General features: G+C 41.7%; 1 protein-coding gene across 7 annotated transcripts; it reads right to left on the reverse strand.

Moving 5' to 3' along the window:
• Positions 1–26: 26 nt before the first annotated feature.
• LOC140247677 (protein adenylyltransferase SelO-like) lies at positions 27–24,319 on the reverse strand. Of its 7 annotated transcripts, XR_011902742.1 has the most exons (20): positions 24,094–24,319; positions 21,797–21,915; positions 21,433–21,561; positions 20,993–21,057; positions 20,834–20,890; positions 20,636–20,734; positions 15,384–15,451; positions 14,564–14,651; positions 12,831–12,900; positions 12,146–12,218; positions 11,322–11,405; positions 9,230–9,359; positions 8,536–8,580; positions 8,369–8,450; positions 8,185–8,277; positions 7,391–7,470; positions 6,475–6,518; positions 2,574–2,653; positions 1,584–1,962; positions 27–111 (listed from the first exon to the last, which is right to left on the reverse strand). XR_011902742.1 is itself a non-coding variant. In XM_072327501.1 (19 exons), the coding sequence occupies exons 1-19, from the start codon at positions 24,317–24,319 to the stop codon at positions 1,840–1,842; spliced, it is 1,755 nt and encodes a 584-aa protein (XP_072183602.1). In that variant the 3' UTR covers positions 1,339–1,839. The 7 variants fall into 7 exon arrangements, 5 of the variants coding, with proteins under 5 accessions (XP_072183602.1, XP_072183598.1, XP_072183597.1 ...); XM_072327501.1 differs by lacking the exon at positions 27–111 and having other exon boundaries at positions 1,339–1,962; XM_072327497.1 differs by lacking the exons at positions 27–111; positions 8,536–8,580 and having other exon boundaries at positions 1,339–1,962.
• Between the last annotated feature and the right edge of the window lie 30 nt (positions 24,320–24,349).

A 24,349-nucleotide genomic window follows, 5' to 3' on the forward strand; every position in this document is an offset into this window, starting at 1 on the left:
GACATGGGTTTACATGGGTTTGGTTCCTTGCAGGGAGTTTTTGCCTCTATCTTCTTGGTTCCATAGTTCTGTATCTCCCAGTCTGTCTCACGCACAGAGCTGGATGCGTTCCTGCACAGACAGAGATGGATCGGGTACAGACTGCCGGGGCCACCACGAGGGGGTACATGAGCAGTTAAAACAGGGCCCATCTACTGACTAAAGGGATGAGAATTAAAATGACGGGTTAAAACAATAACACAGGATCTGTATCTCCCATTTGTTTTCCATATCTAACTGGTATAATCATTGTGCAGAATCACTAAATGCAGAGGAGCTGGAAGTGTTGTGCTCAGTTACCGGGAGCACAGAGGTTTGATTCAGACAGAACAGCTGTCTGCTATCCAACCATTCTGAAACCAAACGAATTGGGTTTTGTATGAAATATGCGCTCAGCACCAACTCAAACCGTGGCTGCACAAAAAGCCACTTTCCCTGTTCACAGAGCACTGAGTTTTTACTTGGCTTTCCCAGCATTCCCTCTTCTCCCAAGAGCTCCCGGCCTCCTGCCCCATTTCCTCCTTTCTCTTTTGTTACAATAAACTCAATTTTATACATTTCACATCCTCAGTCGATCGTAACCCAGGTTCTTAATGCTTCACAAGGAAAAGCAGTTGAGCCACCTTCCAAACAAGAAGAATGAAAGCCTACACAGCACTCCAGAGATCACAGAATCACCAAGGTTGGAAAAGATCTACAAGATCATCCAGTCCAACCATTCACCTATTACCAACAGCTCACACTAAACCATGTCCATGGATTCAAACACTGCAATGATGAGGCCCTGATCAACTACTCTGTGTTCAGAATGGTTGCACTGAATGTCAGAAATGTAAGTATTGCAACGTTCCATTCAGAAACGGAGCCATCATCTCAATGACACGCAACTGTCTGCCTTCATCTGGCACAAAATCGATACCGCAAAGTAGAGAAAGATCTTCAAGACTGGAGATCAAAGTATTTGTTAAAGAAAATAAATAAATACATTCAATCCCTTCACGTTTATCTAAATTATTGCCCTATGAAATTGTCTCATTCCTCAACTGCCAATCGTAGCACAGCCTCCATTTCAGATGCAAGTGGCGCTCAGGACAGTTGGAGCTTCTAAAACAGTCCATTTTGGAACTGGGAAGAGCTGAGGTAGCATCAAGAAGTAACAAAGCCCCAGATAAGTGAATTTTGCTATAAGCTTTGTATTGCACCTAATTGCTTCTGTATTAATTTTGTTTTAATTATACACTTAGTTTCATGGTCTGGAATTGCAATGTCAAACAGACACTGGACTAAAACCTGCTGGGTTACAATCCAAGGTATGCTACAAAGTAACAGCTTGGAAATGGTTTGTTAGACCACCAGGAGGCTGAATACAAAAGGTATATGGACCTGAATAAACATATAAGGGATACTTGAAAGGAAGCCCATTTCCATGTTGCTGCCTGTGAACATTCCCTGAGTCATGGTATCTGTGCACCTATAACCTCTCTCGTACAAAGAAAGAAGAGAGGAACAGAGAACAAGAACAGAGAGGCAGGCTTAGCACACACCTGGCTCTGGCGAAGGTACTTTGGGTCTCTCCCAAGACAGTCACAAATACCGATGTAATTTGTTGATGCAAACATACACAGTGGTCCATTTCTTTAATCTTAAGACTTTATAAAGTTGGTCAAGAAGTTGTTTAGCAGAGCAGCAGATTCCAGTCCACAGAGCATGAGGGTGCAAACATCCCATAGCAAGGCTTGCTTCCTCACTCCCACCAGAAGGTCTGACCTCTGACAGTTGTTCTGCTTGTTCAAGTTTCCCTCAGGATGAGCAGCTCACTTTAAGATCTCTGGCCCAAGCGGGCGCGCGCAGAGCATAGCCTGCTTTCTCTGCAGCCTGCTGCTTCTGGAAGGGACGCTGTAAGACCTGCTGCAGGAGCTGAACCTGGAAGCAATTCAATTGGGTACACCTTTATTCGAGACATTTTCCTGCAAATCCGAGCATTACGCACCCTCCTGGCTCCAGAAACAACCCCACAAGTTGATTGCTATTAGTAGTACCACCGTCACTATAGCAAACAATTAATACTTCTAATATCGCTAGTATTGTTAATAATATTACTGCTATTATTGAGTGATTGTTATGATATAAAACAATGTTGGTCAAAGTGCAATACAGATTCAGAGAGCAAATGCAGCAACCATTTCATTAACATTAATGGACATTAGGACAAGGGGGGATGGTTTAAACTGAGACAGGAGAGGTTTAGGTGAGATATTAGGAAGAAGTTTTGACACAGAGGGTGGTGACGCACTGGAACAGGTTGCCCAAGGAGGTTGTGGATGCCCCATTGCTGAATGCATTCAAGGCCAGGCTGAATGTGGCTCTGGGCAGCCTGGTCTGGTGATTGGCAACCCTGCACATAGCAGGGGGGGGTTGAAACTGGATGATCATTGTGGTCCTTTTCAACCCAGGCCATTCTATGATTCTCTGACATACTATGATTCTGTGTCAGTTATTAGCAGATATCTCAAGAAAGAACAAACTAACTTTACCTCTGAAAAATCATCCAGGTTAGCTTTCTGCACTGCTGATTCTGCCATCCAATTCCTAAGCACGTATCTCGGATTAACAGCTGAAACCAAAAGTAAACCATGTTAAATTTAGTTAGCCAAAAATCAACAGAAGCAGATCACGATCACTGCAAATGTCACTGAAACCTTCGGGGAGATTTAATTTGCAGATCAAAAAACTGCATAAAAAGGAAAAAAAGAATGAATGTGTTCATCTGGGAGCTGCTAACAGTCATCTGTTAATTTGCTCAAGGAGTAACGCCAAAGTCGCACCACCCACGTGTAAAACAAAAAGTAGAAGAACGTCAGGTTGATTCAAAGAGGTTTCCCTGCTGCAAGTGCCAGCAGGCTCCTCTAAAGGTTTTGTTTGCCACAGCCTACATCCCTGCCACACCGCTGGAAAGCAGGTTTTGATGTTGTCACTCTATTCCTGGAGATCACAGAAATTAATATTAACATCCCTGCTTCCCTGGTGGCTGAACATCTGCCTGCTGAAGAGAAGTACCAAATGAATTCTTGATTTTGCTCTGCCACTTTGGCTTCACCTGCTAACACTGCCTTTATCTCAACCCACAGCCTTTTGTCTCCCCATCACACCAAGAGGGGAATCGGGCAAGCAGCCCACTTGCATCTCCTCATACTGCTTCTTTGACTTGTTTTTCCTTGTTGGGTACCCAAATAACTGATTCCTTTGAGAAAAAGTGAGGCCTCTCTCCTCCAAAGGTTTGGTGGTCAGACAAGCACAGGACTTAATTCATGTTCCAGAGCCCCCTGCAGACAGTCAGTGCTGAGCACAGCAAACAAAATAACGCTGTAATATACACAGCCTCTAAAGAATGCTCCATTTGACCAGCTAACAAGCTAGAATTTACCGAAGCTACGTAATCTACAAAACAGCACTTGTGTGATTATTTTGTGTATGGCAATGTAATTACATTCGCTATGTTTGGAAGTGAATGACAGCCGTTTTAAGTCACCAGATTTGACATACAACAGTGTGCGCCTTTACGTCATTTACAAAAGTAAAGGACAGAAATCACTTTCTTCTTAAGCACTGAACTCCGACCACTCATGGTCCTGCTAAAATAGAGGTGAAGCTCTTTCAGGGAACAAGCATGCGGGCTGAAACCAGATGCACTCCAGCTCTAATGGCGCCGGCACAAAGCCAGGCAAAGGGAACATCCCTCCATTACATAAGCTGCCCAAGCCACGTAACAACATGTTCAGACTGAACATAAGGAAGAAGCTTTTTTACAGTACAGGTGACAAAGAACTGGCACAGGTTGCCCAGAGAGGTGGTGGGTGGCCCAGCCTTGGAGACACACAAGGTCAGGCTGGATGGGGCTCTGAGCACCTGATCCAGTGTAGGTGTCCCTTTTCATTGCATGGGGGTTGGACCTGATGGCCTTTAAGGGTCCCTTCCAAATCAAATGATTCTCTGATTCCATGTCCAGGTCCAAACTTCCTTGAGAGTTGAGACTGAAGACAGTCCATTCAGATACAGAAATTCTTCTTCACGTCAGTGTTATGCTACGTGTATTTACATAAATTAAATGAAAAGCAACCAATAGGACTGGCTGCTGGGAATCTCAGTCACCCTTATGTAGTTATAACAACACCCTGCCCCAACCACTGAAAAAAATAATCTTTTTTTTTCCCGACTTGGTAAAATAATTTGCTTAAAGCTGAGAACTTTATTTGATCCAGTCAATGGTTTTCAGTAGTTAAGCATGAGAACAATATAAAAGAATATTAAGAAGGGGGATAATTTAACATGACTCATACAGAAATGATAATCCACATTAAAGCCATGAGTCACATCAGCAGGAGAGTGTTTGTCCCAGAAATATATTCTTAAAAACAGCAATTGGACAAGTTTCACAGTGGAGTTAAAAATGTCTGTAACGACAACGAGAGACAAGATGATTAGGAAAGAATAAGAAAACCAGATAAGAACAGGACAAAGTATTAAAAAAAATGGTGCCCTTTCAAGTGTTTTATGATGTGCTCTACTATTTTTTTTTTCCTCTTTTTTCTTTTTCAACGTATTCCTTGTATAAGGAAATATGGTGACAGACTCCACTGGTACTTGGACTGTCAATTTTTTTTCATCAACTCCTAAAGGAACTGAGGTTGTGCAGTGCAAGACAAAGCGCTAAAAACCAAGTCAAGGGAGAAAAAAAGTAAAGATCGTGATATGTGATCAACTTAAAGTGCATTACCTTGATGCATTTGAAGATACTCCTCTACACTTAGCAATAATGAGGGAAAGGCAATGAATAATGAATATACTGCCATGGACAGCTCAAGGACAGCCAATACTTAGGACAGAAAAAAGAAATTTAGAGGTACTTATCAGCTCGTATAAAAATCCAGAGACGGCCATGAAAGTTTTGTCTTTAACATTAAATGCTGTGTAAAAATGCACAACTGTACAGGGCTCGTGCAGCAAGGATTTCATGGTGTCATGGCGGGGTCCTGCTAGCTGTGCTGCAGGAAGATGGTCGCTCACACAGAACACATCTTACTCATCCACAAAGCCTTAACATATCAAATTTTGGCCTGCTACCAACGCTGAGACCAGCAGCCTAAGTGTGGTCCTGGGGACAAAACCTTCCCCTTCTTTGTCTGCCTCCTATCCCATAACATCCTCTGAGATGTGCGTGGAAAACACAATGCTGGGTTTCCTTTAATCATCCCCAAACTGGGAGCTTTTCTGATTTGAACAACTCAGAACGTCACTCTTCTTCTGTAAAAGCAGATTCACAAAAACATAGAAACATAACAAGCATAGAAAAAGTGTGTTCAGACAGTTCCCAGCATTAAATCTTAGGTGAGGAAAGCTGGGAACCTCAAAAGAGTGGCTGAACTAACAGTCTGCGGGTCTCACAGCTGAAACTTCCCAACCATACCAAAATACAGGTAATAAAAGAAGCCCTTTTGGTAACTGGATGTAAAATTCTAAGCATTCTTAAAAACAGATGGAACACCAGTTTGAAAATCTATCTTATTACTGAGACTCAGTACAATCTCCTGCCATCTTACAGCTAAATCAATTTAAGCTTCCGAACAAATCAGCCAATCAATATCTAATGAAAGAGGAGAGCCATTCTTGCTAGAGATGCGAATAAAGCACCTGCAAAGCAGCACAACAATGAAGCTCATTCTGCCTACTGCACAATTTGGCAGATCCCCCATTCGTTTCACTCCCTTTTGTCCAGAGATTCTCAGTAGCTCATTGTTTGCGGAAGGCAAATTGCACAAGTTTTCCTCAGCTAATTGCAGACCAACAAAACAAAGTGCAATTCCATAACCACCGTTCCTGCTGTGACAGACACCTATGTACCATTACCGTTTGGGATCTAAAGTAACTGGGAGGGAGAAAATAGAATATTTAATCTCTGATAACCATACTTTCCTCTAATAACTAGATAGCGTTTTCCCAATTAAATGAGGGTTTTTTCCCCTGCTTCACTAAATAAATAAATGAATGAATGAAGGCCCATCAAAAATACAAATTCTTTATAATATACAAAAACACAATATGGACATGTTTGAGACTCATACAACTCCCAGCTCATGGAGCCAGCACAGCGTGGCTATAAAAAACATTTCTTGATGTTATGAAAGGTTCTTCACAGAAAAAGAATAATGTTCTTCTGAGCAAAACCTCACCTGAAACATCACAAAATACAGCAAGCATGTTCCTATGGGCCAATAATTCTCAAGTTCTTTACAGGTATCAAAAGGAAAATAAATAAATAAATAAATGAGATCCACAAGCACCAAGTCACAGAACAAGCAGGAGAGCCAGCAACAAACCTACGTAAGAAGTTGGTTGCCATCTTTTAGCGTACTACTTCCTTTGGACTGTTTTACTTACCCATCATTCTTCTTCTTCTCTTGACATCTGAATCATCCTTGTTGCTAAATATTAAAAAATAAATTAATTAATTAAAAACCTACTTGTGAAGGTTCCTTGGATTTTCCTTACTCGTCACCTTTCAGCCTTTCTCCTGTTGCTAACAGTGTCAGTAAGCAGCTGACTCCAGCAGCTGATTCGCAAGAATTCAACAACCATTAACTTGCACACTCATTTTCCTTTCACACCTCTCCTAACCCCTTGTCCAGCCATCAGCCCCCAACAATTCAGTTTCCACCCTTTCAGAATTTGGGTTCTGACTGAAATTTCCAAGTGTCTGATATGTCAGCCGTGCACAGCACATATGACTGAGAGAAGTGCTTTGTTATTGATTGTAGATAAAAGGAAGTTCTAACATGAACACCCCTATCTACATAATAACAGTGGTGTCCAAACACAGCCTTTATATGCAGAGCCATCCAACTTCCATCCCTTTCATCCTAAGGCTATACTATCACATTAGTAAAAAATGTAAGTAATGCCAGCAGTGAAACAGTTCCCATCTCTATGCAATTGCACAGCCTGACTTCCTGATTCTTGGAACAAAGACACAGGATTCATATTTTAACAAAACCAATTTACTGAAGAAATTTAATCATTCCCCAAAGGTGAGCAAATGCAGAGCGCTCTTCTCTTATTTCTCTTATCATTATTATTTACTTCTGTGCCCAACCAGATTTACAACAGTCACTACTACAGAAGCTAGCACAATCTAGAACCACAAAGACAAAAATAATAATAAGAAAAGGCATTACAAATCACGTACATTTTCCCAGCCCCACTAAAGATCACACAAATCCTTGTCAATTCAAGTTGCCACCTTCTGGCAAATGCACAGCTGGTGTTACTTTTAAACTTGAAACTTCATCAGACTTACCCATCTAACCGTGAGAGGTACATTGCAACCCATTCTGAAAACAACCCGTGTTTCCCCAGATCCCACAGAGCCCAGAATTCCTAAAGGGCAAGAAAACATCAGTGACTGGTAAACAGGGCCTGATTCCTGTTAACCAAAAACTGAACTGAGCAAGCAGAGAGAACATGTAAGGAGAAACATACAGTGAACCTTCAACAAATCCTCTTCCCTAAACTCTACCTGTATCTTTTCCTCTATTTTTTTTATTATTTATTATTAATATATATATTACTCAGTTTTGACATCCATATTAACCCATCTCTTTTAGAGCAAATTCTACCTAAGTACCTTCAGCACTTGTCCCCTATTTATCCTTAGCTTCTGACCAATTTTGTTTTTTGATACTTAAACATAGCTATTGCTCTCTTCTGCTCTTTGTACATGGATCAGAGCTACTTGCAAAGAATAAAGAACAGATTCTTTGTTCAAAGGATAAGGAACAGATATTTAAAAATAGAGTGTGTGGAAAGAGGGCAACTCAAGGCTCCAGGCATAGGAGGAGATCATAAATGGAAAAAGAAACAGAAACTCCTCATCTTCATACCATGCTCCAGGTGCAAGTTCATTCTGCTCCCTAAAAAGGCCTTTTAAGTTCTCATTCATTGACAAACAGAAGTCAAAAGTTAGGGAAAGACGGTGGCAGTTCCCAGCGAAAGTGAACAACGTTCTCCATATTATATCAGGGTTCTGTCTAACCTGATTCACTTATTTGGTATTGAGTGTTCCTAAAGTGGGATACCTTTATTAATGAATACCTCAGGAATATGGAGCTCCCTTAATTGGTCTGCAGTAATTTCACTGAGCTGTCGAAATGTCATTGTGAAATCAGCCTTTGTATCTTCCATGAGCTGGCAAAACAGAAAGGCTCGCATCAGTGCTTTTAAGAATGGAGTACATTCATTCAGATTTTTGCCAGCAAGATTAGCAAAACAAACTCACTCTGAAAAGGAAAGCAATCAAATAATTATCATCCTCGCTGGCTCCAAGAAGCCCCAGTTTTCTTTTGAACAATTCTGTAAAACTGAAAATAGCAGCACAGTAAGAGAGTTGTCACGTGGTAATCTGCAGTATTGGGACAGCAGGCTGTGAGCTCTGGAACGGCATACCGGACATAATAGGCTTGACCGTACTCTTCCAAAACCTGGGAAGCTCTGCAAAGAAAAAACAAATGGTCGTTAAATTCTGTGGTACTACAACACTACTGTGAGAATAACCCTACACTTAGAAATGGAAACTTCTGGTATTTCACAAACATCGATATTCTGAATCAACTCAGATATGTGTGATGAAAATGTCTGACAGGAAACGTCAAATACATCCATAGCTGGTTGCAAGGAAAAAAAACCCACAATCTGTCTCATCTTCAAACCGAGTAAGAAGTCACGACTTTATGCTGTTGGCAAGAAGATTTACAGCAGGAATCTTTACAAAAGAATGCTGAAATACCACCTCGTTACTTCAAAAGGTTGGATGGTCTTCATTTGTAAGCTCCTGAAAATACATGCTAGGAAAACCTACAACAGGAACCTACAGGCAAAGATCCTACATTAGGGGAAGAAGAATAGGCCCCACCACATCTAGGACAGACTTCCAGCTAGATTTTGCTATTAGTTGTGGTTAACAGAAAACTTCCTTCTTCCCCCCACCTTATGCTAGCCAGTAATGAGTTCAGGACCAGTTTCCACCTAGGGAAAAATTATTTTCTAAACTCATCTCTTTCTTTCCTATGCATACGGTGATTAGATGGTCTCCTATCTCCTCAGTCCTTCTAAGTGTTTAGGTATTTAAATGATTACTTACAGCTGTTTCTGCCTGGGATCCAGTAAAGGTTTCAGAGCTTGTAACAGCTTGTTCAGATTAAACAGTCCAACATTTGCCTGGTTTCCTATCTTATACCTCCCTTCATCATCAGACGTGTTTGGAACAAAATCTGTTTCAAACAAAACATTAATCTTCCACAACAGAGCAATTAAAACAAACGATCAATGTTAAAATATTGATGTGCATTTGTTATTGCATTCAGTCAGCAAATTAATAAAAGTGCTGAAGTTATTGAAATATTTAAACCCAGATCACAAAGATGCTTATTTATAGCGGATTAACTCCAGATCTAATATTTGCAAGCCTAAGAAATACATCCCTCACAGATTAATTTCTATACATCATAGGTAGCATTTTCCAACTTGAAAACACAAAGTAAATTCAGATGTTTTTAAAAAAATTAAACACTGCAATGCTTTATTCAGTGTTTTTACTACGTGCAGCGCTACCGCTAAGGACAACAACTACAAAAACAACCGCACAACTGGATTCAGGATTGACAAGTTAAAAATTACATATGTAAGCATGCACTTAAAAAAAGAAACCAGACCACCTGAATGATATTTGAGTTGCATAGGCAAGTGTTGGGTATTCATTCCTGAAAAATTACATTGAATGTATTATAGTATAGCAATCCTTATCTGGGAGATAAATATGTGCTATGTAAGTGGCAGGGTACCCAGATGTAAGCTGTGTGCACATCTACAGCATTGGTCGGAAGACAGATGCTGTAACGAACCACTTGCCCAGACCAGAAGAAGTCAAGGTGATCAATGTATACAGCCTTGATCCTCAAAGGTCATCAAGGAGACCTGTGACACACCTGTCAGGTGTAGTGACCAGATCAAATCTGAATCTTTAGCTCTACAGCATTTTATCTGGTTCTAGAATGCACTGGGACTGGATGGGATACAGATAATGCTCTTCACAGCAGCCTGTGTGTTACTGTGTTTTAGGTTTGTGACTAAAACAGTGTTGATAACAAATCAAGGTTTGTCTACTACTGAACAGTGCTTGTACAGCATCAAGGCTTTCTCACTCCTCACTCTGATATAGGTAAGCAAGAGGCTGGGAAGGTGACACCAACTGAATAAGGGAATAAAATGTCACACTCAGCAATAAAAACAGGGGAGTAACTTTCCAAGGTAGCTGTGGCTTGGAGACAGGCTGGGCATCAGTCTGCTGGTGGGAGTGACCACCTTGCATCACTTTTTAAGTCCTCCTCTCCATTCTTTTTAGCCATTTGTTTACAAAACTGTCTTTAAGTTGTCCCAGGAGCTTCTTCAAGCCTTTGCTCTTCCAATTCTCTCTAATCCTGCAGCAGTGGGGAGTGAATGAGTATCTGGTGGCTACTTACTTGTTGGCTGGAGATCAACTTGCCCTAAAGGAAAAGACCTAAAGCCAGAAAAGACCTGTTTTCTTCAGTACAGCAGGAGTCAAACAATATCTACGCTCAAGTGATTTCATTAATTTGAGGCCGCACTCTCATGAGAACAGACTGCAGGACAACTAGCCACTATTGGTTCTGAAAACTACTCAGATGAAATCTCCTAACAGTAATTAAATGTAAAGCATTTATGCACGTGCTGCATCTACATGAATCAATCCCAGACTGACTGAGTTTATATATTCAGTTTCATACACCTATGCCATGACAGGATAGGTTTGATTTATTTTCCTTCCTTAGAGCTGCTGTGACTCCAAAGCCAGAGCATAATGCATGTAGAGCTGTATATAGGCTGCTTACAGCAATATGCCATTTCTAGTTTTATTGGTTTCTTCCAATTCCATTCAATTGATGGAATGCCATAGGAAGCATTCTTCATGAAAACAGGCTTAATAGTGATATTTTATTTTCAGACTTTTAGCAATCAAACCATAACCTACTAACACAACCTATACCATATTATACAACTGGCCTTGAACATGTTTTTCCCCCTAAAACCAGTCAAACAAACACGTAGTTGGGATTTTTTATTTTATTTTGCTAAAAACATTAGAAGAAATTACATAAATTAATAGAAGTAATTCTTAGTCAGAAATTGTATATAAGAATGGGTGCTACACTCACTTGGGTCATAGGAGTCCATAAATCCAAATGGGCCATAATCTATGGTTATGGAGAGCAAACTGAAGTTATCTGTATTGCACACACCTACAATTAAACAGGAAGGAGAAACAAAAGGTAACATTCCACCTGAACTCTGCAGCCTCTAGATTTGCTGTAAAATCAGCGCACTGAATCTACACAACTAGAGCAGTTCCCTGGCAGAAATCAGATCCTGGAAAACAAACCTGTCTCTTTTATTCTTGACCTGGCAGGTTTATTAAGTATGAAAATCAGGAGCTGTTTCTTATATTATCTTGCACCTGGTGTCTATACCTAGGTGGCACTGTTTGCTTTTCCTTTCAGTGTGACATGGTATTGAAACATCTTGCACAAGTCCTCAGTTAAGTTTCTTCACATGTGGACTGTGTGCTGTATTGGCAACACAGTGCTACTTTATTTTTCATAATACAAACCTGAAACCAGGGTGGACAGCACTCTATTCTACACAGTACCAACAGTATAAAAGAACAGGTTCTTATATAGATGCATCAGATCCTGAGCAATTAAACATCTTTGCACCTCAGACAGTCACAACAATACTGAGAAGCCCCATACTCTTGCTGCATTCTTTGTTCCTACCAGTTAAAGTCAGACTTTGAAAAATCAGGAAGTTTTCTCAACTCTGTTATGAAAAGAATTGCTTAGTACTAATGCATAACAGATACTGCTGTAGGCAAGGACATCAGAAGGACTGCAGAACAAAGGAACAAATAAAAGCCATCTTCAAGTAATTATAGAGTCACTCCTGTAAAGCCAACACCATGATGATATCTATTGCAGCTTACCATGTGCAAAACCCACAGACATCCACAATGCAATCAAACCTGCTGTCTCTGATACGACTGTAGAGAAAAATTCCTGAAATGAAATACACATTTTACTTCACATAAAACTACGGAATACAACAAGCAATATAAACACTTGATTTACTTTAGAAATGCTTTGTACACTCTATTTTTAAATGCACATCTCTGATCTCTGCCAGCTGGGACCGTTTGTTCACATCCTGAATGATGTGACTGCAAAATGGCTTTATTCAGCAGAGACTGCAGTTAACTAAGTACATGCAGATGCAATAAAAGGACACAGTTATGTACATACGGATTCGCTAAAGGAAGTGTAAAAACCTTAAAAAGAAACAAAGACACGATATATACTATTCTACATCAGGAAAAACCTAATTCATCACATTGTAATCATTGCTCACCTAACAGTCTGAGCAGTCTGAACAGAAAGTAATGGAAAATGGAAGCTTCCCAATAAAAACATCCATGATCAGAAGTGGTGAAAAAAGAACGCTGGAGTTTAAGAAAAAGAAGTAACCAAGCTTTAAATGAGGCTTTTATTAAAAAATCCTGAAAGATTATTTCAGATGTTGAAACCTTATAAAGCTGCAAACTTTGCAAAGCTTTGTACCATGCTTTGTTCACAGGCCTGTGGAAAACCAAAATAACTTTCAAAACAACTTACCAGATACCCATCTGAATCGTTGGGAGCTATTGATGGAAAGTGCTCCTGGATGATAAAGTCCAGCAATCTCCTGTAACGTGAGATGCAGAATTCATTAAAGAAAAATTGGTACTTATAGAATTGAGCATTCAGAACTCTTTAATAGCTAAATGCTGACCTATGGCATGCTGCAAACAGGCATTAGAAAACTCCATCTATTTTCTCCAATGAGTTTTGGGTTAAGCCCTTCCAAGTACTTAGAAATACAACCTAATGTTCTAGATGTAAATGTAACTGGAGACCGCCATTGAGTTAAAACTATTCCCATGTGTTGCATTTCCAGAGCACAATGGGATCTGGTTTAACATACTACCATATCAGACTGTCTGGAAAGAAGTAGTTGGTGGATTGAAAAAAAGCTGCATCATTACCAGTAATAACTCTAGATCAGAATTGTCCACACATAAAATTCTTAAGTATGGTTACTTGCCATAATAGGTGACCATCCCCCTAAGTGCATAGCATTTCTATATGGCAGGTTAAGGAAATTGAGATACATACATTAAAGCCGTGATGCCTATCAGATGCCCCCACTTGCAGATTTAAAGCAGAGCAGCTGGCATTTAGTACAGTTATGAGCTCTGTGTAGGACTGTTGTTTCTAGAGCTAGCCAGGGCCACAGGCACAGGCAGCTGTAAGAACCACCTGGGTAGATCCAGACAAGGGCTGGACCTGGGCAAGGGTTGTGAGGCTGTGCACACAAATATTTTACCTTCTAATCAGGCTGTTGGAGTAAATCACTGAACTCTCCTCAAGCTGTGACTGCTTTAGCAGAGTATGTAGCTACCCAGCTGTTAGAGGGGTGACCAACAAACTGCCTCATAGATCAGGCTGCCCTGGGCTCCGGTTCTGCATACGCACAAGAGATCTGTATGTGCTCATTAAAAACCAATTGCTGGCACGTACTTTAACAACAATAAAAAACAGTGCTGTGTCATTTTAAATTCAGTTCCTCAGTTCAATCTTTTGGTTTACAACAAAGCACTCCTGTGAGATTTCAAAGAAAAAGTGGGGGGGAAAAAAGAAAAAAAGGGGAGGTGGAGGAGAAAGACAGCATAGAGTCACAGGGGAAGTCACCTTGAATTACCAATTAATACAACATGCAACAGCTGCTACTTCTCTTGGTGTTTTGAAGCACCCTGAAAGAACTGCTATTACAAGTTGTTATCAGTCAGTGAGTTGCTTCCACAGAGGAACAATCAACATTAAAACCAAACATCTGCCATGCTAATTGCCTGAGATGAAGTAACACACAGAAATTAATATTGCTTAGAGGTTTAAACTTGTGCAATAAATTTTTACCTAATATGTGTTCCTGGAGGGAGTAGGTTATACAACAGACTTGGGCTAAGGATTTCAGCTGCTTTAGCCTCACAGACAACTATGGGAAATTAACACCTTAATTCTCTAAATCTGTAGAATTTACCAAAAACATACAGCTTCCCCTGGCCTCAATGCTTACTTACCAGAAATAGCTGGGCTAGAATAGCTTTTTGAGCTTATAAGATCCAGGCCTTAACAAACACCCGGGGGATTTTATCTCTACGAGTTCAGAATCTTTGCATTGTTGTAAAAACCCAGCAGGTTATTTTTCTAAACAACGCAATCTTCCTGTCTTTATAATTTATGCCCGAATTTCAACTGTATGATTGTTAGGAGAACCAACGTAATTACTACAAAGACTAAATCCAAACCTTAGTAAGTCCAGTTCCCCAGAATGAGCCAAGATTTCTAAGGATCCTATACGAAACCACGACTTGGCGAGACGGAGTACTATTGCACCTGAAATATAGATTCATGTTTAAATGTAAATAGAGCATCAGCAACATAAAATAATCTCTATTACATGCCATTTTTTTTTGTAGACAAATAATTTACACGTGCATAGTTAAACAAGTATTTCTAGAAGTATGTTCTACACATAACAGGTGAGTACATGTAATACTATGCTACACATACATTTTAATGATAAGGGTTAATTTGCAATTGCTACTTTTTACTCCTCCACATCTTCCTCTGTTTAGCAGTATGCACTATACCAGCAAACACAAGCGAAATTCCAGCAGTGCATTAACATTACAACTCCCCCACAGATGACAGCAACAAGGAACAAACCAGTGTAAAACACTTCTGATTTTAATCCATGCTGTGCCATCCCACTCTTCTTCAGAGCAGGCTTAGAGAACGGAGCAGTGGTGCAGCCACGGTAGTGCCCCATCATTATGGTACTGCCTGCAGAACGATGGAAATTTTCCCTAGATTCCAATACCATTTTTGTAATGGCATGTGGTACACCACCACAACACATGCCACAGTCATAGCAGGTCTGTTCATGGGGCTACGCTTCATCTTAGATGTGCTTGAGACTGATTTTCTCAGGAAGGTTCTCTATCTCGATAAATGAAATGAAACCTATTGCACAGTTTTTGTTACACATAAATGACAAAGCTGATTTTTGCAATGGGAAACTAAGTTGCAGTGATAAATCATGTCAGTCCGAAATGTGTTCATTACCTCTCTCTTTCTTAATATTTCCATTGTAAAACTGATCTCTCCACACATCGTCGTCACTTACAACTAAGCTGTAAGAAAGAAGAAATGAAAATTAAGAAGTTATTGTAGGTAACTTAACTTACACCGGAGATGAAGATATATTCTATATAACTATTTATTTCAGGAGATCCTTTTGCTGGAATAGCTTGTTTTTACAAAGGACGCAGGCAAACAGTAAAGCTGCAGCTTAACAAGCTTCATTAGCTCGATGCTTTCCCTTTCTACTTACACAGTGCTGCCCATTTTCCATTGCCTACATTGTTCTTGGGGAGAGGATAGCATTCAGAAAAAGCACTGCGTTCATTTGGAACCCCAGTGACAGACAAGAGCGATGATAACATAAATAAGCCACAAGTCCCTTGAGGACAACAGCAAAATTGGAAAGACAGAGAAATGAGAAGCCAAATTGTTGCATCAGATTGCCTTTTATATGAGCCAAAACTGCTGTCTCCGTAATCTCAGGGACAGATCTGGGATCCTCAGCAATCGAGAACTCTTCAAATAGTATCAACACAAAAAAGGCATCATTTTGGTGATGCATTATAATTATTTCTTTATTCTCCACTGCTCCTTGTACTTGAACTTTTAAAAACAACATCTTCCTTTCAATTGCCTTACGATGCTGCACATCCCAGACATTTTCCCATTTATTCAAATACCGAGATTTGTGAGTGCTTGGAAAATAACCAATTGTGCTCGCTTTAAAATATGTCAAAATTTACACTCGTCTTACAAAATAAAATACGTGATTTCCCTCTATTTTCTGTTATTATCTGAAGAAGAAAATTGCATCAACCGTCACAAGCCACGTGAGGGCATCATTTGCTCCTAAGGTTAATGTTTAGAAAGTTTTCTCTCCAAAGCAACTAAGATTACACTAACCGCCCTGCAGAAGGAATGCCTGGTGTTATCCTTTCAAGGCAACATCCCTCCTTCAGCAGGCACAGAAGACTTCTGGTTTGAGAGCCTAAGAGCAGGCTCAATTCATATAATTCTTTGCTTTTTGCTTAGCTTTTTGCTAATTGAGAAAGGTCTTTCAATTCAAAACTGCTGGATGGCACATTACTGGAAATTTAATGCAGGTAATTAAGGTATCTTTTAGGTAGTTGAAGAAGGCTGAACAGAAGACAAAACTTTCCTTGGAGGAACACAGAACAGGACAACAGACAAACCTAAGGCTTATGACACTACTTCAAGGCTTATGACACATTCTCCCACAAGACCTCTGTAACAAGGCTTAGAAAGTGCAGGGCAGATGAATGGATATTGAGGTGGGTAGAGAAGTGGCTGACTGGCAGAGCTCAGAGGGTTCTGATCAGTGGCACAGACTCTAGTTGGAGGTCTGTAAAAATGGAGGTCTGTTTTCTCCAGGCATCAGTGCTGTGAGGCCACATCTGGGATACCGTGTCCACTTATGGGCTCCCCAGTTCAGGAAAGTTGAGTATTTCCTAGTAAGAGTCTAGTAGAGGACCACAAAGATGATGAGGGGCCTGGAGCATCTCCTGTATGAGGAAAGGATGAGACCTAGGACTCTTCAGTCTGGAGAAGACTGAGAGGAGAATCTCATAACTGCTTATAAATATCTGAAGTGCATAAGTCAAATCAATAGGGGTGGACTCTTTTCAGTGGTGAGCAACAGTAGAAGGGACAATGGGCAGAAACTGGAACACAGGAATTTCCATACTAACACAAGGATGAATTTCTTCACTGCCAGAGTGACAGAGCACTGGAACAGGCTGTTCACAGAGGGGCAATTAGAAGGAATTCTTACAGTCGTAATAATTTATGGTTACTGCGGCTTTGAAATTAAAAATGTGGGTTTTATTCTGCACTTCTGAAGGCATTAGCAGCTACCCAACCTGAATGTTCTATTAACTGCAAAGAAAAGGCTGTGAATTGTTCCAGGTAAAGGCAGAAAAAAAAAATATACAGAAGTAAAAATATTAGAAGAAGGCTTTGCAAACAATTAAAAATGTCTCAGATGAGAATCATAGAATCATAGGATTACCCAGGTTGGAAAAGACCTCGAAGATCATCAAGTCCAACCGCAGCCTAACCATAGTACCCTAACTCTAACAACCCTCTGCTAAATCATATCTCTGAGCACCACATCCAAACGGCTCTTAAACACACCCAGGGATGGTGACTCAACCACCTCCCTGAGGTGCCTATTCCAGTACCTAACCACCCTTTCTGTAAAGGAGTGTTTCCTAACATCCAGCCTAAACCTACCTTGGCGCAACTTGAGGCCATTTCCCCTCATCCTGTCACTTGTCACCAGTGAGAAGAGACCTGCCCTGCTCTCACTGCAAGCACCATTCAGGTACTGGAAGAGAGCAATAAGGTCTCCCCTCAACCTCCTTTTCCCCCAGCTAAACAGTCCCAGCTTCCTTAGCCTCTCCTCATAGGGCTGATTCTCCAAGCCCTTAACGAGCCTCGTTGCCCTTCTCTGGACCTGCTCCAGTACCTCCATGTCTTTTTTGTACTGAGATGCCCAAAACTGAACACAGTACTCAAGGTGAAGCCTCACCAATGCTGAGTACAAGGGCAGCCCCTGCTCACCACACCATTCCTGACCCAAGCCAGGATGCCACTGGCCTTCTTGGCCACCTGGGCACACTGCTGGCTCATATTCAGCCGACTGTCCATCAGCACACCAAGGTCCCTTTCCATCAGGCAGCTTTCCAGCCACACCTCCCCAAGCCTGTAGGGTTGCCTGGGGTTGTTGTGACCCAAAATGGGGTAGCAGAGGCTGCAGGGTACTCTCACCTACAGTCCCACCCTCAGTGCTATTGCTTTACTGGAGCAATGTTAAGAATGGTTTTTTCCAGAAAAAGTTGTTTTTGAAGCAGTCATACAATGATTGTTGTATCTCTGTGAGTAAGGATAAAAAGAGCTGATGTGAGTGAGCTGGAAGAAGGAAATCTTAATCATTCAAGAAAAACAAATTCAAAAAGACCCCAGACACCAGTACGACAGAGTGTGCATCAGAGCACAAAAAGAGAGCAGTCAGGATAATAACAGCACTCAGTTCTGCCATTTCAGGCCTCTGCTCAAAGGGGATTTTTTATTTGTGTAACCCTTAGCACACTCTCAGCAAAATTCCTACAGAATGCCAGCACTTTTCTTGCAGAAAATCTAAGGAGGCATCAAGACTTTCATAGTTACTAATACAAGTTGATGAACAAATAACACTTAAAAGCTTGCCAGGTAATTGAGCAGCTACATCAAGATACCACGCTACCACTATAAAAATAGTTTTCAAATGGCCCCTCCAGTTTATAAGTACCATTACCTGTAGAGCAGCAGATCACAGGTACACTCGGCAACAGGAGACAGGGCACTGAAATTACTCTTACATTAGCAGCAGGAACAGCACTCACTGAGGAAGAGAGGGACTACACCCCAGATTAACCCTAGTTCAAGATTAAGGGCTAGACTTTGTGCTCCCAAGTGCGCTGCATGCTCTTCTGCATGACCACTAAGTGGCATGTAAGGGTCATCTCACTCTGAAGACTGCATACTGGCTTACCTCTTTGACCTAATCCCTGATGCTGCTAACTGGTAGTCCCAGTACATGACTAAAATGGTACCATATGAGGAAGCATTCCTTCACAAGCAGTACAGTCACAAACTGTAGCATCCCATTGGGAAGACAGTACTTGAAATTAATAGAACAAACCAACCTGCTGTGTGTTCTGGGCTAAGCTGTAAGGCTCTTCCCTACAGTTCTGCCAAAAACTCTTTTTACAAGAACTCTAAGTGAATCTCACCAACCTCAGCACTACAGCTCCCCATTGGGAAGAATACGGATATCAGCTGGGGATTTTCCAAATGAAGTCTCACAAACAGTTGGGAGAGCTTGTACAGCAGTTAAGAGAGCCACGCATTTTACCAATTTGCCAGCAGAGAACTGCAGCACACTGTGTACTCAATAGAATTCGAACACAGTTAAGTGGTAATTTCACATTGGTTTTGCACTGAACAATTTGTTGAAACGACAGCAAAGAAAGGACGTGACCTTGCCAGATACTTTCCTGCTGATCCTCTGGCAGACTTAACATTTTGCATCAATAGCTAACAGCAAAGGTTCTCAAGGTGAAGTCAGTGAATAAACCATCAAAATGTCATTTACAAACACCACACTTCAACAGAAAAAATGTGTTAGAATTAATGCTACAGAGATTTGCAGACACTTCGCAAATACAGAAACCCTGACACGAGGCAGCTGGGAATTGGCCTCTTCTAGAGTACATTTACTTCTTTAAAGCCTGAAATTCTGAAGTACAGACACGTGACCCCCTTGTAACACAAAATAAACTTGGCATTTAAACTCAATCATCTGAAAAATTCAGTTTAGTTCATTCTGAGAAGATCATCTACATGAGTGAATTTAGTTGAAACAGAATTGGTTTAAAATGAGTTTTTAATACAATTCCCTCACTGCTCAAGGTGTGTTTATATAAATAAGGAGTTGGAAGTAATTATCTACATTCAAGACTATCTCCAATATTATTGCCCATTTATTTACCAGTCTTAAGAATTGCAAGTAGCTGACTGACAGCACACATAGACTTACTTTCAGCATTTTCCTGCTTGGCCTGATTCTGGAAAAATTCACCTAAATGCATAAGTTTAGTATAATAACAGACTGCAACAAGTTCTAATAGACTTACTGACTATCCGCACACATGAAGAGTACTACAGAGCAAGAGTCTAGTCCTGCTGTTTTTGCAAGCTTTTAAGGTGAATAAGAAGTGAAAGAACAGTTATAAATATATATGTTTATGAGAAGAAATTTGGATTGTAGTAGCATAAAAATGAGGAAGGGGAGTTGTGTCAGATACAATTACTCTAATTTCTACTTTTTACTTTCTTCACAAACAAACCAGATTTCAAATTAAATTAAGGTAATTGAGTTAAGACAGTCTTACAAGAGCACAACAGCCGTTCAGCACAATACAAGGGCAGTACACTATACAGTGTTTAAACAATAATATTTTAAAGCATATCAGACATAAAAGCAAATGGGTAAACAGCTGGAGCTCATGATTACTGGAAAGTTTTATCCAAAAAGAATCTAAGAAAAGGTTCCAATTGTATACATGTGAAAAGAAAGATCTGCCCTTGTTCTGCTCTATTGGTGCTCAGTGAGACTGGGGCACAAAATTACCTTTAATTAAGGATGCTAAGGAAAAAAAAAAGAGTAATACCTAGCAGCTCTGCTTGTTGGAATTCCAAGATAATGCATAGCCTCACTACAGAGAAACTCACGCACCGAAGAGCGAAGTACAGCTCTTCCATCACCATTCCTACAGGGAACAAAGGAATAAGAAACCAGTCATAAGATCTAGGCAACTCTAAAACAGAAAACATCCAGTTTTGTTATGTATGAATTAACTGCAGCTCACCGGGAGTATGGGGTCTTTCCTGAGCCCTTCAACTGTAGTTCCCACCTCTCACCACGCCTGCAAAAATACCATCAGAGTTCGTAACAACACACCTGGGTTTTGTGTGAAACAGCTGCATAGAACAGAGGAGTAGTGCAGTCATTTCAGAAACCACCGCACCTGTTTGTGTACACTCCGACCAAGTGGGCTCTTCCGTCACCCAGCTGACCTGCCCAGCTGCCAAACTAGCAGAAATGAACATCAAGTCATTTCTTCTGTTAGTAACAGCAATTAAACTCAAGCAGTACAAACTGCACGTAGGTTTGCTGCGATCTACACAACACAATGACACATTTGCTCAGGGAGCAATTAAGATATTGATCCCTAAAGCAGCACTTTCACACTCACATCAACAGTGAATCAGAAACCACAGACTGACACCGTAATCCCCATACTTTCCACCCTCCAGCTACAAAGCCAGCATTCATGTACTTATGGGTATGTGTGCATACATTTACAAGTACATACACATATGTAATTCAAGTAAATAATATAATTTAAGGTAGGATCCACATTAAAAGAACTACAAAATTCCACCTGGAAGAACAAAGGTTCGCTACCTGATGGCCTCCGTATCTGTGGGCCAATGGAACAGACCCATGTAAGACTTTCTCACCACTGACAAACTGAAGAAAGTCAGATGTTTCCTTGACAGATATATGAAGATCCAAAATATCTTCAATAACTTCCTGGAGAAAAATATAGTACGTATCGTACTTGAATATGGGCAAAATTCCAGTGATAAAAAGATGCGTTGCTTATATGCTTTGTTATCAGAATACATCTCACAATGTCTAAAACGTTCCATTTGTTTGCAGTGTATATTGACACCTTGACAATAAATAGCTTATGAATATTAAAATATACTTTAATATGTGTTTTAACAATTGCTACGAAACGGAGAGGAACCAAAATAATACCAACCTCTGAAACAGCCACAAGAAGCACTCTGGATTTAAAAGGTGTGGGATAGACAATGGAAAAAATGCAGTTTCTCACATTACGGACATAATTTTCTTGGATTGGATCAATTGGAAAAGGATCTGTAAGAGACACACGAGAAATGAGGAAAAAAAATAATAAAATAACAACCAAAAAACCCAACCCTAACCCTATTATCTTTGATACCTTCCCTCTTAAATCCAATCAAAATACTGCAGAATCAAATTAAAAGAAAAACCAACCAGCCACACAAAACGAACAAAGAACCAAAATTTACCAGCATAAGTATTCATGGAGTCACAGAATCCTTACAGTTGGAAGGGACCTTTAAAGGTTATCTAGTCCAACTCCACTGCAGTGAACGGGGACACGCACAGGTAAACCACGCTGCCCAGAGCCCGATCCAGCCTCTCCTTGAAAGTCTCCAGGGATGGGGCATCAATCATATCCCTGAGCAATCAGTTCCAGTGCCTCACCATCCTCATTATAAAAGACTTCGTCCTTATATCCAAATGAAACCTGCATGAAAATGATGACCATGAAAATGATGCCCAGATAAACTTAGGGTCTTACTCTATTTAAGATTTTTCAAAGGATTGAATCCTGAAGTTAAAGAGAAAAGAAGACCACACCAATTTTAAGCTCTAAAAACATATTTTCAATCAAGTGTGATCAGAAGAGTCTCCAGAGTACTGGCAGCTGGGAAGATGAACGTGAGCCAGCAGTGTGCCCTTGCAGCCCAGAAAGCCAATTGCATCCTGGGCTATACCAAAAGAAGTGTGGACAGGGAGGTGATCCTCTCCCTCTGCTCTGTGCTGGTGGGACCTCACCCTGGAGTACTGTGTCCAGATGTGGAGTCTTCAGTACCAGAGAGAAGCGAACCTGTTGGAGTGCATCCAGAGGAGGGCTACAAAAGGGATCCAAGGGATGGAACACCTCTCCTGCAAGGACAGGCTGGGAGAACTGGGGCTGTGCAGCCTGGAGAAGAACAGGCTGTGAGCTGATCTGATAGTGACCTGTCAGTATCTAAAGAGGAGCTACAGGAAAGAAGGGGATGGACTATTTAGCAGGGTCTGTGGTGATAGAACAAATGGTTTCAAGCGCAAAGAGGGCAGATTTAGCTTGGATATAAGGAAAAAATCTTTTACAGTAAGGGTGGTGAGGCACTGGAACAGGTTGCCTAGAGACGTGGTAGATACCCCATCCCTGGAGACTTTCAAGGCCAGGCTGGATCAGGTCCTGGGCAACCTGATTTACCCATGCATGTCCCTGTTCTTCGCAGGGGAGCTGGACTAGGTGACCTTTAAAGGTCCAGCTCTAAGGATCCAGCGATTCTAAGGCAGCTTTACATTGCACTCAGCTATATGCAACCCTACAAGGTATTTGCAGCAGACAGAAGATCTGCACCCACAGCTGAGCACGGCAGCAAACAGCTGAAGTCACTGCATGCAGGTAACTGTGTTACAGCCCACATGCAGCCATGATCTCCAGGTAACAACTGCAAAGTCCTCTCTGAGCAAAGGAATGGGTCAGAGGATGCACTTCTTGCTGCAGCACACGTGTCAAGATGTACTTCATTCTTCACCCAGAGCTAATCTCACCCATCTAACGGCACAAATACTGGTTTATAACATGGGACTAATACCGTGCACTGCGTGTCACTGGTTGTAGCCCTTATGCCTGCATACAAATCCACCACCTGAAGAAAACCACATCCTAACAGAATATGTTGGAAGGGACCCCCGTGATTCACCGGCTCCACACAGGGGCAACCCAAAATCCCAACCAACCAACCCTCTGGAGCGGTGTCCAAACGTTTCTTAACTCCGGCACTCAGGGCCGTGCCCACAGCGCTGTGCAGCCCGTTCCATCCCACCGCCCTCTGGTGCAGAACCATCCCCTGACCCCCAGCCGCCCCTCCCCTGGCACAGCTCCATGCCGTTCCCTGTCGCTGTCACACAGAGCAGAGCTCAGCGCTGCCCTCCGCTCCCTGTGAGGAGCTGCAGCCGCCATCAGGCCTCCCCTCAGCTCCTCTGCTCTGCACTGAGCACACCCAGGGCGCTCGCCCACCATTTCATCACCTCTAATAATTTACATGGGAGCGATGTGGAAATAACCTTTGCTATTACAGCAATTCTGTAGGCTACACAGCCTTGGGTACTGGAAATCGCTGCCAGCTTATTGCACCAACGCTAACTGGGACTTCTACCCCTCTTGCATTACAGCTCCCTACGAGCAGCAGCAGCCGCCTCTCTTTCAACCCCGATCCAGGCGCGCACCCAGCAGGCTCCCCGTGCCGAGGCCCCACACGCCGATGCCGGCAGCCGCCCGCTCCCTGCCGCAGCTCCGCTCCAGGCGCGACGCGTTCCGGCCCGGCACAGCGGGGCAGGCGGCGTCCGGCGGGCTCCGCGCCCCGCAGACCCACACGAGGCAGCCGAGCACCCCGGGGAGAAGCAGCCCCGACAAACCGCCGCCCTCCACACTGGCACGGCGGGACGGCCGCATCGTGATCCCCGCTGGGAGGGAGAGAGGCGA

Source organism: Excalfactoria chinensis, chromosome 2 (genome assembly GCF_039878825.1).
Source record: "Excalfactoria chinensis isolate bCotChi1 chromosome 2, bCotChi1.hap2, whole genome shotgun sequence".
NCBI classification, from domain to species: domain Eukaryota; kingdom Metazoa; phylum Chordata; class Aves; order Galliformes; family Phasianidae; genus Excalfactoria; species Excalfactoria chinensis.